General features: G+C 48.4%; 1 protein-coding gene across 1 annotated transcript in view; it reads right to left on the bottom strand.

Moving 5' to 3' along the window:
- Pcnx2 (pecanex 2) overlaps positions 1 to 13,319 on the bottom strand; it is a 121,489-nt gene extending 108,170 nt beyond the window's left edge. The window contains exons 1-5 of the mRNA XM_075977696.1: positions 12,947 to 13,319; positions 6,416 to 6,621; positions 5,232 to 5,349; positions 4,560 to 4,596; positions 1,898 to 3,199 (exon numbers count right to left, since the gene is read on the bottom strand). Coding sequence (XP_075833811.1) covers positions 1,898 to 3,199; positions 4,560 to 4,596; positions 5,232 to 5,349; positions 6,416 to 6,621; positions 12,947 to 13,099 — 1,816 coding nt within the window. The 5' untranslated portion in view covers positions 13,100 to 13,319. The remainder of the gene's footprint in view (positions 1 to 1,897; positions 3,200 to 4,559; positions 4,597 to 5,231; positions 5,350 to 6,415; positions 6,622 to 12,946) is intronic.
- Between the last annotated feature and the right edge of the window lie 1,989 nt (positions 13,320 to 15,308).

The raw sequence follows: 15,308 nt of genomic DNA on the forward strand, positions 1-15,308 counted from the left end.
GGAGATGATCTGTTTCTGGTCCCACCGACCGTTCGGGGACCTCACCGTCTTTCTAGCCTTTCATTCTCTACAGGTCACTCTTCTAGCAAAGGCAGGATTGCCCCTTGGGAAGGCAGACCCCTGCTGATGGCTACTGACTTGGAACTACCAGCTCAGGGCTGTGGAGAAGGCACAGCATGACCCCCACACACCCTTCGCTGGGACTCCCTGAAGGTGAAAAACTATTCAGAAGTCAGCTGCCAGTACAGATGGGAGGGGAGGGGTTGTTTAAAATCTTCTCTAGACAGTGATCTAGACTATGGTCTTGGCTTATGCTTCTATGAGAAGTGAAGAACACACCTGCTTGTGTGTGAACACAGGGCTCAAAAGTCCCAGTATCTTCTGTGTGAACTGTCAACCCTAAAGGGTCTCAACCTGGACCTGAAGACAGGGTCTGACCCTACAATCCCTTTCAAGACACATCCAACACCCAAATCAGACCTGGAAGCCAAGGGAGGTTCTGGTACTGGTAAATGATGGCAGTGTTAGCAAAAGAAGAGTGAGTGAGGACCATCCCCAGGTGAGGCAGGATGTAGCCACTCTCGCCAAGGAAATAAAGGGCTCAAGACTGCACCCGGCATGAGTCAAGAACATCAAAAGGACTCGTTATGATGTGTGCAACTTGGAGGTGCTAGGAGGTTCCACATTCTGGAACATAATTTTGTAGGAAAAGTAAGGGTGTGTGTGTGTGTGTGTGTGTGTGTGTGTGTGTGTGTGTGCACGTGCACACAGAGCCAGGGGTAAACATCAGGTATCTTCCTGGACTGCTCTTACCTTTGTTTTTGAGACAGAATCTATCGTTGAATCTAGAGCTTGCCAGTTCAGCTGGACTGGTTGGCCAGTGGGTCCCCAAAGGTTCTCCTACCTCCATCTCCCCAGTGCTGGGATTACAGACACCCACTGCCCTATCTGAGTTTCTTTCTCCCATGGGTCTTAGGGGATCTAACTCAGGTCTTCTTGCTCACATGCAAACACCTAATCAGCTAGTCATCCCTGGTACCCAGCGCAGGGCCCTTAACAGAAACGTGAGCTTTCCCAGCAGGAGTGCCACCTCTGCTGGAAGAGACGTTTGTTTCCCAGCAGCTGGAACTGTAGGAAAACGATTCCTTCTTTCCCTTGAAATAAACATCCTTGGCTTCTAGAGACGTTGGCAACCCCTTGTAAAGCCTTCATATTTCTGTGGAGCGAGCAGATGCAGGTGCACCCCCCGAAAACCTGAATCTGGAAATTCCCCAAGATCCAGAACTTTCTGAGCAGCAACGTGGCATTGCAAGAGGAAACTTAGACCTGACCTCATGTAACAAGGCACAGTTAGAATATAGGCGCGTACACCCATCCATGGCTGCGTATGGGGTAGAGCCAGAAGATAAAGGAGTGTGCACATTCACATGAGTGTCGTGGGTCTTACCTGAAAAATACCTCATTGTGTGCAACCGAATATTCTAAAAACCGAAAACACCCCAAATCTGAAACAGAGCAGTTCCACAGCTCAGGACCAATATATGTAATAAGAATGGGAAGCAGAAATAAGCAACATGGTTGGGGAGATGGCTCAGTCCATAAACCCTTGCCTCACAAGCACGAGGAGCTGAGTTCAGATTTCCAGAACCTACAATAAAAGCTGTGTGCCGTGGTATATAATCCCAATGCTGCAAGATGGGAGGTGGGGACAGATAGCTGCCTGGGAGCTCATAGGCTAGCTAGCCTGGTTTATGTAATGAGCCATTCTGGCTACATAATGATGACCACACACACACCAAGCAACGGAGCAGCCCCTGAGAGCTGATGCCCTAGATTGGGTAGCACAGGTAAGGGAAGAGGCTGTGATGTCATCAGAGAGAAGCGGTTGGAGTCTTACCTGCAGGAGCCTGATCTCCTTTCTGCTCTGTTGCTGAGTCGGAGGCCACCACTTTGGAGGTGTTGATGGATTCCAGTAGGGAGACAAACTCTAGGAAGTTGGATTCATTTGGAATCTGCCCTTCCTTGGCTTCCAGGTCTGATTTGGATGTTGGGATGGGTTTCTCGCTGTCGCTGGCCACCTCCTTGGGACTCCGGCTTAAGAAGACATCGGTCGCACTGTCCACGCTGAGCACACGGGTGTGCCTTTTCTCATGGCCACTCTTACAAGAGGCTGGGTCCAGGTTAGCCTGGCCCTCCCTGCTCTCCTCAGACTCGGGGTCCACCCTGGGTGTGAGCGGTGCAGGGGTGGTGCCTGGTTCCCAGGCATGCCGTGGGGTGGGACTGCCATTTTTGGTGCTACACTGCATGTCCCCAGATCCACAACCAAGACAATGATCAGATGACATCACCTGCGTTCTCTCTGGGGTTCTTTCTCCCTCGTTTCCTTCAGGACAAGAGATGCCTCTTCCTCCTCCGTCCTCAGTTAATTCAAGGGTGATCAAAGGAATTCTGACCTGCTCAGAATCTGCAGGACCGGCCACTCCTGGACCAGAAGGCTCTGCATCCAGCCTGACACTGGTTCTATCAGAGCTGGTTACCTTCAGGTGCAGGGAACTCTCCAGGTCACTTGTGGAGTTTGGGGTGCTACTCATCGTGATGACTATCTTAATGGGCTCGTGCAGACTCAATGGTTCTCCAGGCTGGGAGGTATCAATGAGGGTCACTGCAACCTCGCCATCAGAGTCAACCACTTCCTGGTTCAAGGGCGGTTCCACCTGACCCGATGTTTGGGTCAGCTCCTCCTCCTCTGTGGGTTTGGCCAGGACAGTGTTGTGCTGACCGCAGCTGCTGCTCAGGCTGTCCTGAGGCAATCTGCTCTGTGACTGTGCCCTGGTGGGATCCTGGGGACAACTGGGGCACTGTGGAATCAGAGCAGAGTGCTCACTGCCCCACGGCTGGAAGGAGATGTCAGTTTCCAGTAAGTCATACTGGGACAGGGACAGATGTGGCAACTTCTTCAAGGCTCCAGTGTTCACCAGGCCACTCTCAGACCTGTGTCTGGCCGGGCGCTGGCCAGTGCCCCCCGGCTCTTTCCCTTTTCTTCCTGTGAGGATCTCTGTGGTAACTGGCTTCACTGGTCCTGCTGGTCTGGGAGTGGGTTCCGGGGTACGCCCCTGAGATGCAGGTAGGCTTTCTGACTTGATGCCAGGTGAGGTAGATGACACCACTGCCTCCGGTTGATCCTCTGACAGAACAACGCCTGAAATGAATGACAGGGGTGGGCATGGGACACGTTCGCCATGATGTCTAATGCTTCAGAGTGGAACATTGAAACCAAAACCAGCGGTAAATACTCCGACGCTTGTGTGTGTGTGTGTGTGTGTGTGTGTGTGTGTGTGTGTGTGTGTACTTGAGTGTGAGCACACGTGCCTGTACGTGGGCCCAAGGTCCATCTCAGCTGCCATTCTTTCAGACACCTTGTTCATTGAGTCAGGGGTCTCTCGCCAATCTGAAACTTACCCATTGAATGAGGGTGGCTGGCCGATGAGCTTCGGGGAGTCCCTGTCCCTGTCTCCTGAGTGCTGGGGTTGCAAGGATGTACCAGTACACCCAGTGTTTTTATGTGAGCTCTAGGGATGTGGCTTGGGTCCTCACGCTTACGAGGCAAGCCCTCTGCTTATGAGCCAGCCTAGCCCTGGTGCTTCCTCTATAAGAATGCCCATTCTCCTGGGCTCCCGAGAGGTCTGTATGACAACCATTACTCCCTCTTTCTTTCTTTTATTTTTCCCCCGTGCTGGGGCCTCAAGGGGCAGAAAAGTGTGGTCTAAATCATGTGCTCACTCGGGCCTTGTGGCTGGAAAGGGCTTGGTTCTGCTCTCTGTCACCTTCTCAGCTTGAGCAAGTTACATGAACCCTCTAGACCAGCGGTTCCCAGCCTAATGCTGCGATTCTTTAATACCATTTCTCATGTTGTGGTGACCCCTGGCCATAAAATTATTTCATTGCTTCTTCGTAACTGCTAATTTGCTGCTGTTATAAATCATTATGTAAACAGCTGATTTGCAGGATATCTGAAATGTGAACCCTATGGGGGTCAAGACCCACGGGTTGAGAAACACTGCAAAACCAAGAGAAACAACAGTGGTCAGCAGGTCGGACAAGCTCCTCCTTTGCTTTGGGGTTTACTTTGTGTGCCATGTGATGCTCTAAGTACCATCCTGGCCTTCGCCTGCTTGATGTCAGCAGCACTCGGTCCCCACTGTGACAATCAAAAAGCCTTCAGCATAGTCACATGTCCCATGGGAGCAGGGCCTCCAAGAAAGACTCACAGCTCTGACCCTTTGCACCTTCACCTCAGAGCTGGAAAAGCAGTTCAGTTAAGGGTGCTTAAAGCTTTTATAGGGGAGCCCAGTTCTGTTACCAGTATTCATATCAGGCAGCCCACAGCCAGTAACCCCAGCTCAAGGGGGTCTGGCGCCATCTTCTGGCCTTTGTACATACCCACACTCATTGTGTGAGCTTGTGTGCACACACAGAAATACACATATACACATGATTAAAAAATTGACTTTCCCGAGGATGTAGCTGTGATTAAATATCCAACAGAGACAATACTCTACCTTTGAGGTCTTCTACTGTCTCCTGTGCCGGCAATTCCTGTGGAAACAGGAAATAAACATCAATATAGGAGTCAGCCCACTACGCATTCCGCGCGGTTCATATAGCCGGCCACCACCCTTGTCCCCTCAGCAGCTGCCCAGTCTGTCTAACTGGTACATAGGCAAGGGACACCTCAGCATCTGTGCTTCTTAAGTGTTTATAAAATGGACTCTAAGACATGTCTAAGGACAGACAACCTCCCAAGATGGCTGCACTGTGACAGAAAGCTGGAGGATGCTAACAAGAAAGCTAACACCATAAGGAATACAGCGTAGCTGGCATGGATGGAGAACCGTGAAGCTACCCAGCAGGAACAGTGATATATTGTTTTTCCAAGAAGCAAGATCTAATGCAGAAAACCGTGGGGAAAGAGACAGAGTTTGCTCCAAGTGGGACAGGCTGACAATCTGATGACTTCACGGCTGATGCAGAAGAAAGGAAGAGATTTGCACCATGGCTCTCTGACAGGGATGACAACATGAGAAGCCATTGGTACCCTGGGAACACACAGGAGGTGAAGTCTGATGGTCCTAAGTACATGGGCCATTTCCACAGCATGAGAAGCACAGCAAACCAAAGGGACCACTGCAACTGCCCCCTCTGGATGCTCCATTCGGGGCGTGAACACCAACCAATGGCGAGGAACGCTGGGAGTGGACGCTCTGCCCTCGGGAGCTGCAGCGGAGGGGTGGTGTGGGCAGGCTCCCTCGAGGCTCCTCCTTCTTGGCGCTGTGAATCTGCCTGTTATTGCTGACCCAGGGTGAGAAAGAGCAGATGTTACCAGAGAGCCAGGCTCTTCAGTGTGCCTCCTTGCCATCCCAAACTGTTTCCCTCAGGTCTTTTTCTTATACACAAATCCTATTTTTAATAGCACATAAATTTTTCCCCTAACATTAGGAGAATTTATCTCTTCCCTCCCTCTCCCCCCTTCCCCCACCTCTGTGCGTGTGCAGGTGTGTGTGTTTGTACACATGTGTACCTGTGGAAGCCAGAGAGAGCTCAACCTGAAATATAGCTTGTTTGCCAGCTACCTTGTTTGTTGAAACAATGCCTGTCATTGGTCTGGAACTTGCTTATTTGGCAGGGTCGGTGGCCAGCAAACTGTACGGATCCCAACAATGGGATTATAAGACTACATCACCATGCCTGGCTTTTTACATGAATTCTGGGGATCAAGCCCAGGTCCTCATGTATCCTCCCCAGCCTGAGAGACACACCTTTAAACTATAAGAAAATGACACAGGCATGGTGACCTTGGGTGTCCTTCAAGCATTGACCTCTGAACCTCACTGTGCCATGTGTGATCTCTATAGCAAGGTACACTATCCTTCAAGATTCTTTGTTATACTCTGTAAACGTAAGTAACAAGATTAAATACTTAAGTAGAATAGTTAGCATTGTTAAGCCTAAGCCAAGTGAATTTTAGAGTTTAGTGTAAAGCTATATTGGTAGCCAGATAAAATATCCAGATTGCAAAAAAATAATTTTATTAAGGTTTAGCTTTAAATATAAGCAAAGTACAGAGACCCATGTCAGCCTGGGATGTTTGCCCTCATACGTAACTCATAAGCAGGAGGCAGCTTTTGCTCACTATGCACCCATAGATGACGCTGCACTCCCAACCCTCCTGCTGCCACCTTCCAAGTGCACACATCAGCATACAAGATTTCTGTAGTGCAGAGAATTGAGCCCAGGTTGCTGGGGATGCTAGGCAAGTGCCCCACAGAGTTAGATACAGCCCCGCCCCACAGAGCATCGTTTTAACCAGAACCGAATCCTTCCCGTTGGGAGTGGGCGCTTGTCTGGACAAGGTTACCTTGGGTTTTTGTGGCTGGCCATGCGCTGGTTGCTGGCCTCTCCCTCTGGTCTTCGCTTGTTCCTCTTTCGCGGGGACTGGCGCTGGATCACTTCTCCCTTATCGAACATGAGGTGCAGGCGGTAGCTGACGAGCTTGATGATGGCAAAGAGGATGGTCACAGAGCCGCAGTAGAACAGTGCAGTGAGGACGTTTGGAGGGAAAGCCTGCAGAGAGGAGAGGGAAAGGATGCTCATGCCTGCAGGCTTCTACTTTGTTTTAGACCTCAGCGCAATTCAACTATTTACTGAGCAAAAGTCAGGCAAGATTTCCAGTGTTCGGGAATTTTCTCCGGTTAGAATCTCCAAAGCAAAAGAGTTGTATTATCTATTTACCTGTGGTCTTTTTTGCTTCCCAGATTCTAATCAGTGACTTTGATGGCCAATGTTTCTACTAAGCTCTTTGGTTTTTATTTATATTATGCTTTATCACTGGATTTGGATTACTAAGCATGTTGCTATAAGTAACAGGATTCAGCCTTTACATAATGTATGCACCAATCCGCACATCAGTGTGCTGTTATTATGCGAATTAATAGGGCTGGGAACACAGATCAGAGGTAGAGCACTTGCCTAGTAGATGTGGGGCCCTAAGTTCAATTCCCAGAAGAAAGAAAGAAAGAAAGAAAGAAAGAAAGAAAGAAAGAAAGAAAGAAAGAAGGAAGGAAAGAAAGAAAGAAGAAAAAAACCAACCAAACTATTGAGGCTGGAGAGACGGCTCAGCCAGTAAAATGCTTGCTACGCAAACATGAGGACCTAAGTTCAATCCCCACACCTCTCATGAAAAAGCCAGGCAGTGCTAATCCCAGTGCTAAGAAGTCAGAAACAGGAGGACTCTGGGTACCCAACAAGTACTAAGATGCTAGCGTTTCTAATTTCCATTGCTATTCTTGCAGCCACCATCCACCCTGTATCCTTAAAACTATAACTGAATGTACTATTGCTTATTAATTTCCAAACCATAGACACTATTAACAATTCAGACACAGTTTTAAATGGAACAAGGAGCCACAGAGCAAGTGTTTTGTTTGGCAGGTGGGTAGATCAGCTGTGTCCGAACACAAGAAGGAAACTGTGGAGCAAGCCAGACAACTCGCCATGTTAGTGACTTTTCTCTCTGCTGCTCCCAAGTGCCTGACAAGAAGCGACTTCAGGGAGGGGCTCATTTTGGCTCACACTGTAAAGCATCAATTCTCAGCCTGTGGGTCATGACCCCTTTGTGGGGGTGGGGTCAAAGAACCCTTTTTCAACTATTGTCTAAGACTATCTGCATATCATATGTTTACATTATGACTCATAGCAGTAACAAAATTACAGTTATGAAGTAGCAACAGAAATAATTTTAAGGTTGGGGGTCACCACAACATGACGAGCTGTATTAAGGGGCCACGGCATTAGGAAGGTTGAGGAGCACAGTGTTAAGGTATACAGCCCAGGCTGGAGGGGGAAGCAAGGCAGCAGGCAGTTCCCATACAGGCAGACGTACGCTGGTGGGACTCCAGACCTCTCCAAATCTTGATGAAACAGGAAGCGGAGAGTGGACGTTAAGTGGAACTGGGCTATATGACCCCAAGGCCCACCCTCTGGGAAGCACTTCCTCCCGTGAGGCTTCATCTCCCAAAGGCTCCAGAACCTTCCCAAACAGTGCCATGGCTAGGAAGCATGCATTCCAACAAGAGAGCCTTAGTGACAGTTCACGTGCAAACCCCAGCAAACATTTCCTAATGAGAGGCCTTTTCAGGGGTTCCTGGAGGGTATCTCCTCTGGACAGACATTTGTCTTCTTTCCTGGTTATTAAGAACTGAGATGTAGTCTCTTATTTTAGAAACATGTTAACCAGACAAAGAAGAGCAATGGATATGTTTCAGCCTTTTTCTATTTTTTATTCTTTTCCCCCATTTTCCTTATGTGCATATGTGTGTGTGTGTGTGTGTGTGTGTGTGTGTACAACTGTATGTGTGTCTGGCATGCATGTTGTCATGTGTGTGGGAACTTAGGCACACGGGTGAATGTGCACATGGAGCCCTGAGGTGAGATCGGGAATCATTCTCCCCCTTATCCACTGAGGCAGGGTCTCGCAATCAAACCCAGAGCTCACAGGCATGGCTAATCTCACTTAACCAGCTCACTCTGGGATTCCCTGTCTGCTCTCTGAGGCTGGAATTACAGGTGGGCTGCCAAACCAACGCAATGTTCTATGTGGATTCTGGGCATCTAAACTCTGGTCCTCACATTTGCTCTTCAAGTACCTTAACTGCAGATCCAGTATTATGTCTGCCTTTTCTTTTAAGACAGTAAAGATTCGGGACATAGACACGCCATGCTAGATAAATTTTTATGTCAGAGAATAAAAGGACCAGAAGATTCTTAATGGCCTCCACAGACCAAAAAGTCTATATTTCTTTTCTATACTTAAGACAAATCAATAGCCATAAATACGATAAAGCCATTGTTGTTTGATCTGATGGTCTATAATTTATTTTTTCATGGGAAGGGATGAGGGGAAACTGGAAATGAATATGATGCTGAGTGGTGGAAGTAGAAGAAGGTGGGGGAAGGAAGAGAGCTGGCACTGAAGAAAAAAGATTGTGACGAACAGAGGTGAGAGACTGCCTGCCTGAAGGAATGAGCATCTCAGACACCATGGGCCTGAGAACTTTCATGCTAGCTGCTGTCCAAGAGCAGAGAGGCCAAGAGCTCAAGCATGCGCCCTTGTATTAGCTGGACATCCTAATGCTGGAGGTGCACTTGGGAGCTGCTATACTAATGGGTGCCACCTGCTCCTGCTCACTGCTTTGAGAAGCTGAAGATGACCTGAGCTGCTGGGATGCTGGGACCGCTTGTGGTTAAATCCCAGAACAAGTGTCGGGCTGCTAACGCCTAGAGTAATAGGCTTCTGAAGATCTCAGAGCTTGAGATGTGAGCTTCTGGGTCTTCCAGTCCAGCCCTGGGGGACCCAAGATTCCCAGTGACCAAATTGTATCTCCTTGCATACTAAGAGTCCCAATCCGGGTATAGAGTAGAAGAGCCCTGGGAAGATGACTGGTTACCGATGAGCATCAGAAGCAATGCTGATGGGAAAGGATGAAGGTGCCTGCCACCCACGCATGAGGACCTGGGTGGAAACCCCTAGAATTCATACAGGTAACAGTGTATGCTTGCAATCCCAGATCTGGAGAGATGGTGGCAGAAGGACTTCTGGAACTTACTAGCCATCTAGCCTAGTGGAATTGGGGAACTCCAGGTTCAGAGAGACTTTGTCTCAAAATCTAAGATGGGGAGCAATTGAAGTAGACACCCTATGTCAAAAGTTGGCTTATACACAGTCATGGGCCATATGTATATATCACACAGACACACAAGTGTTTCTATGAGCCGGGAAGTGGTAGCATATACCTTTAATCCCAGCACTTAAGAGGCAGAGGCAGACAGATTTCTGTGAGTTCAAGGCCAGCCTGGTCTACAGAGTGAGTGCCAGGAAGGCTCCAAAGTTACACACAGAAACTCTGTCTCGAAAAAACAAGCAAGCAAACAAAATATTTCTATGTAGTCAACAGTAACAAACAGAACAGGGCTCTAGCCAGCAAAGGTAAGAGAACGCTCTCTTTAGCAGAAGCCTACCAGCTGAGAAAGCCTGGAAGAACCAAGGTGCAAAGTCTGCACATTGTGACTACTATTGTGCTAAGTATTTTAAGCAAGAGTACAGCAGCCACTGAGTTTAAAACTGATGGCAATGAAATCTGTATATTTCAGTTCACCTATTGCTAAGTGCAGAAAGGGGATACGTACTTCAAAGTGCAGAAACTTAGCGGACGCCACACTGATCAGTGGCCACAGTCAACAGCAGCACTAATGGGAGTGGAGGTGAGATAACAAGCCACGCCCCCGATATGCTTCAGGAGGGCACAGCCTTTTCAATATTGCCTTCTCCAAACTCCTAGTCACAATGTAACCCCCAGAAAACAGAGAGATACAAATTCAGAAACACTGTACAAAACAGCTTTAAATGCTCCAGAAAGCAAAAGAGGTTGAGGACCCTCTAGAGTAAAGGTGAATCAAGGACCTAGAAGCCTTGCAAGATCCTTGAATAAATCTTAGATTCAGAAAAAGCCAGACACCCTCCTGCATAGGACACGACGGAGAAAAGCTGCCCAGAAAGCACACATTCAACACTAGCATCCTATCAATCGGTCTCTTCTCGTGAGGATGGTGTGGGTGACTCATTCCTCTCACGCGACACGGTGCTCTTGTTATGCAGGCAGTGTCTAGCGGGCCATCACTTATTTTGAAACAGTATAACACATTTTTATTGTGTAAATACATAAAGTCAGCTGTGGAGTAAACACCTGAAACTTGTGATGGTGAATCTTGGTTGTCAATGTCCCGGAATCTAGAATCACACAAAGGCAAGTCCCTGGGCATGTCTGTAAAGGGGTTTCCAGACTGAGCTAATTCAGGGTGGAAAACTCATCCTGAATATGGATGGCACCACGCCAGGGGCTGGGGTCTCAAACTGAATAAAAAAGAAATGAGCTGAGCACTGTCATTCATCTGCCTCTGCTTCCTGACTGAGGATAATGGGACCAACCTCCTGTCACCAAGCCTTTCCCGCCGCGAACTCATGTATCTCCTCTGCTTTGAGATTACATCCAAAAGACCAGCTGTTCAGACACATCTTCCTACCACCTCAGTCTAATAAGCTGGTAAGACCAGGTCCAAGCCAGACCAATCCAGACAAGATTTCTCATATACTGTCTCACTGAACTCCACTGCACCCACAAACTGGTTCTAGTGGCCCATAAGATAGCTCAGTGTACCCACTGCTACCAAGCCTTATTACCATAACCACCCCCAAATACACACATGCACATTACACAACACACACCTCAACTCCCACACCACACACACACATCACACACACCACCACCACACACATCACACACGCATGTATCACACTCAGAGCATACCACACCACACATACCACACACACACACTCACACCCCACCATCACCACCCCCAAATACACATATGCACCATACACAAGACACACAACACACACCTCAACCCCCACACCACACACAGACACACACATCACACACACATGTATCACACTCAGAGCATACCACACCACACATACCACACACACACCACATGCACCTCAACCCCCAAACCACACACACACATGCACCACACATAAACACTACACACATGCACACAACATACACACACCACCACACAACACAGCATATGAACACACACACCACACCACAGCACACATACACACACACCACACACATCACCACTGCCCACAGATAAATAAAATGTAAAGATAAAGCCGTGATTGTATTTTTCCTCCTTTTTTTTTAAAGTTGAGAAAATGGCAAGTCAGAGTGAGCTAACTTCTTCCAAGCTTCCAGAACTGGGAAAAACTGGAACCAGAGTTCAATTGAGGCAGTCTGTCGTCCGAACCACAGCTCTGGAGAAACTGCCAGGAAAGGAGCCAGAGCCCAGGGATGCCAAGCCACCAGGCATCTCAAATGTCAGACTCGGAACCTGTCAGCCATGCAAACCCATTGAAGATTTTGTGGAGGACACGATCGCAGGCTGTTGAGGGATGAAGTCCTTCACAGGCACCTCTGACCTGACTCCTAGCTCAACTTAGCGGCAGGCAGTTTGTTAAAGAAGTTTCACCATGGCTTCAACTACCTATGTGTCTGTCTGACCTATGAAGGTCATCTATGTAATCTCTCAGCAAGCGTTCGCTAGCACCTTCATGGTGTCCATCCCGGAGGAGGAGGTATCACACTGCTCTGGCATACGATATACAACTTTACCCACTCACTCCTGGTCCCCCTCCCCCAGACTTCTATACACCATGGTGTGGGAATTGCAAAGTAATTGATGGTAGAATCCGCCTTCTTAAAGCAAAACAGGAAGCAAAGAGAGGAGAAAAACCAACAACAAACAACTGAAATCAGGTCGCCTGGGAAAACTCATATTGCCTGTTCATTGTGACTCTGCACAACACGTTATAGCAGATATCATCCCCAGCCATGAGGCCTAGGGTTGGGTACCCACAAGCCAGTCTCAACAGTTCCCACCAGCAGGGCCTGACTCATCCAGACAGACTGCATCAATTCTTAATGAGCCTACAGTCCCCCAAGTCCTAGGTACTTCTTCCCTGTGACTCCCTGGTGTCCTGCAGGATTGCTGTTCCAATCCCCCACATTTTTCAGTCCCTATTTCTCAAAAGTCACTGTCCCATTCCCAGACCAGGTCTAGTCTCTGACTCCCTGTCCCCTTCTTTTTCCTTCATAACCTTTCTCCTTCTTCTGTTTTGTTCTCTCTACCTCATTCATCTCCTTCCTTCTCTCTCTTTTCCTCCTCTCTTCCTCTTATTAATCTTCCTTCCCTCCTTTTCTTCCTCCTCCTTAATCCCTTCCTGTTTCTCCTCTCCCCCGCGCCCCCATCCATTCCTAAGCTGGGAACTCACCAGGTGCAGAGTCAGAGGCAGCAGCAGCAGGAACAGCCACAGGTAGAGGTGGCAGCTGTTGGTGAATTTGCTATGCTCGGGGTCGTGGTACCAGCCCCCTGTGAGTGCGGCCCACACGCCCTGCCTGAGCAGCTGCAACACCTGAGACGCCATGCCCGCAGAGTCGGACAGGGACGGTGCGTGCCCTGGGGCTCAGCACCTTGGGAGCTCAGTACGGTGCTGTACTCGGGTGTGCTCCAGTCGTGCCCCCTCCCCCGCCGCCTCCACCCAACCCCCGGCAGACGCTGGGCAGCGCGGACCGGTACAGCGCGGTGCTGGAGCCGGCCAATGTTGCCGGGCAGGTGCGCGCCATGTCCAAGGGAAGGAGGATTTTCCCATCATGCTTCGCGACGCCTGCTCAAGGATGCTCCCGCGGCTCCGCCCTTCAGAGGAAGCTCGATCCCGCCCTCTCCTTTCCTGGTGGCTGGGGCTCCACCTGGCTTTCTCTCTGAGACTCCCAGGAGTGAGTTTGCTAGTTGTGAGGACCAAGAATGTTCCCGTGTGAGAGACACAGACAGGAAACCCCTTGGCTTTTGTTTTTGTTTTGCCACCCGCATCAAAAGGTTTGTCTAACCTCAAGGCCCAGACTTGCAGAACTCCAAGCAATTTCCTCTGAGTTCCACATGCGGGGCTTTGGTCCCTGTAACCTTGCCTGGCGATAGACCAGAGGTCTGAAGTTTTATGCTCCATCTGATCGGCTCCCACTGATAGTGTCTCCACTCTGGCTTTTCTCCTTCACCCCCAACTGGGCGCACAGAGACGACAACCGTCTTTCTGAAATAATCTTTGGAGTTTCAATTAGTCAGTGGTGTTTTTATTTTGCATTGCTTAATTTTATTCTCTCTCTGTAGACTGAAGAGGCTTGGAAGCTATTATATGGCTCAGACTGGCCTGAAATGTTATTGCAGTCCTCCAGGGTACTGAGATTACAAGCGTGAGCAACTGCATCTAGTTCTCCGTCTTTTTATATATTTCCTGAACATTATCTGGGATAGTTAGTAATCTACCATTTCTTCTAGGAGGAAAGACGAAAGGGGGGGGGGGGGAAGAGAGGGAAGAGAAGGAGAAAAGCAGAGTTTTATGTGTGGCGCTAGGTGGCGCTAGATCGCTGCTAGAATAGAGTAAAGCCTATAGGTATTGCCAAACAGGCGAGGATTAATAACCAGGGCAAATTCGGTATAGCAGAAAGCTTGTTTGCAAAACTACGGCTCTGATTTCCACTTAAGTTTGTTCATGTATCACATAGGTCAGTGAGTATTCTGTGTGTCTTGTGGTGAATATTATTGTTTATTTTAGGTCTTGCATTTTCTTAATTTTCTATACAATGAGGGTTTGAAGCTCAGGAGAGAAATAATGGAAGGAAGATTCTGAGTCTCAATCGAATAAGTTTTAAAGAAATAAGAAAAAAACTTTAAATACTAAAATAATGTGCCATGACCTCCAACTCAAAATGAGATAAAAACCAAACGGCCCCGTAAGGGAAGCTGCTAAGCAGGCAGGTGCTAACAAAGATAGACGTTGTTTGAATGTTGCTCCCTTTGCCCTGACAGCCGTTTAAACGGCTAGTCCTCACAACTAGCAAACTGCCTAATGGAAGTCCTGAGATGTGAAATGCAGGCTTCTCCGCGGAGCCTCAGAGTTCAGACTCTGTAGGTTCTGCTCCAGGGTATCCGACGCCCTCTTCTGACCTGCAAGGGCACTGGGCATGGGCACATCAGTGCAGTCAGGACACCTTTATACATAAAATAAAAATAAATACGTTTTTATTTTAAAAAATACTGTCATATTCAGTTACGAGGCATTTACCAACAGCCACTGAATCTGTGCTCTGAGGAAAGAAACGATGTGTGTGTGTGTGTGTGTGTGCACGCGCGCGTGCATGTGTGTGTGAATATCTGTGCCTCTTAGCTGTTCCTTTTAGCAAATTATACAGAGAAGAAAGAATTAGTTTCAAAGCGAAATACTGGACCCTTGATGGCCTCTGAGTGCTTAAGCTGACTCCATGGCCTGTGTCCCTCCTCTCACACCGGAAGGGACGACAATATAAATGAGCACATGACTATCATGTTGGGTTACCAAAGTGTGTGGGATCCTTTGTAACGGCAACTCAGTCTTGTTCTGTGAGTACACGAAGCAGCGAGAATAAAGCAGACTTTGACATCAAGAAGTAATCAAGACAACAAACCTAAGGAAAGCAGTGGGGAGGCTTTAATGAGTGTGAATTAACACACCGGAGAGGAGGCAACCCCTCGGATACAAAGAGTAAACACACTGGCTAGTGTGTGTCCTCGAGGTGTTGGGGCCATAAAATAAGTAAATCAAT

This window comes from Microtus pennsylvanicus, chromosome 6 (genome assembly GCF_037038515.1).
Source record: "Microtus pennsylvanicus isolate mMicPen1 chromosome 6, mMicPen1.hap1, whole genome shotgun sequence".
Lineage (NCBI taxonomy): Eukaryota > Metazoa > Chordata > Mammalia > Rodentia > Cricetidae > Microtus > Microtus pennsylvanicus.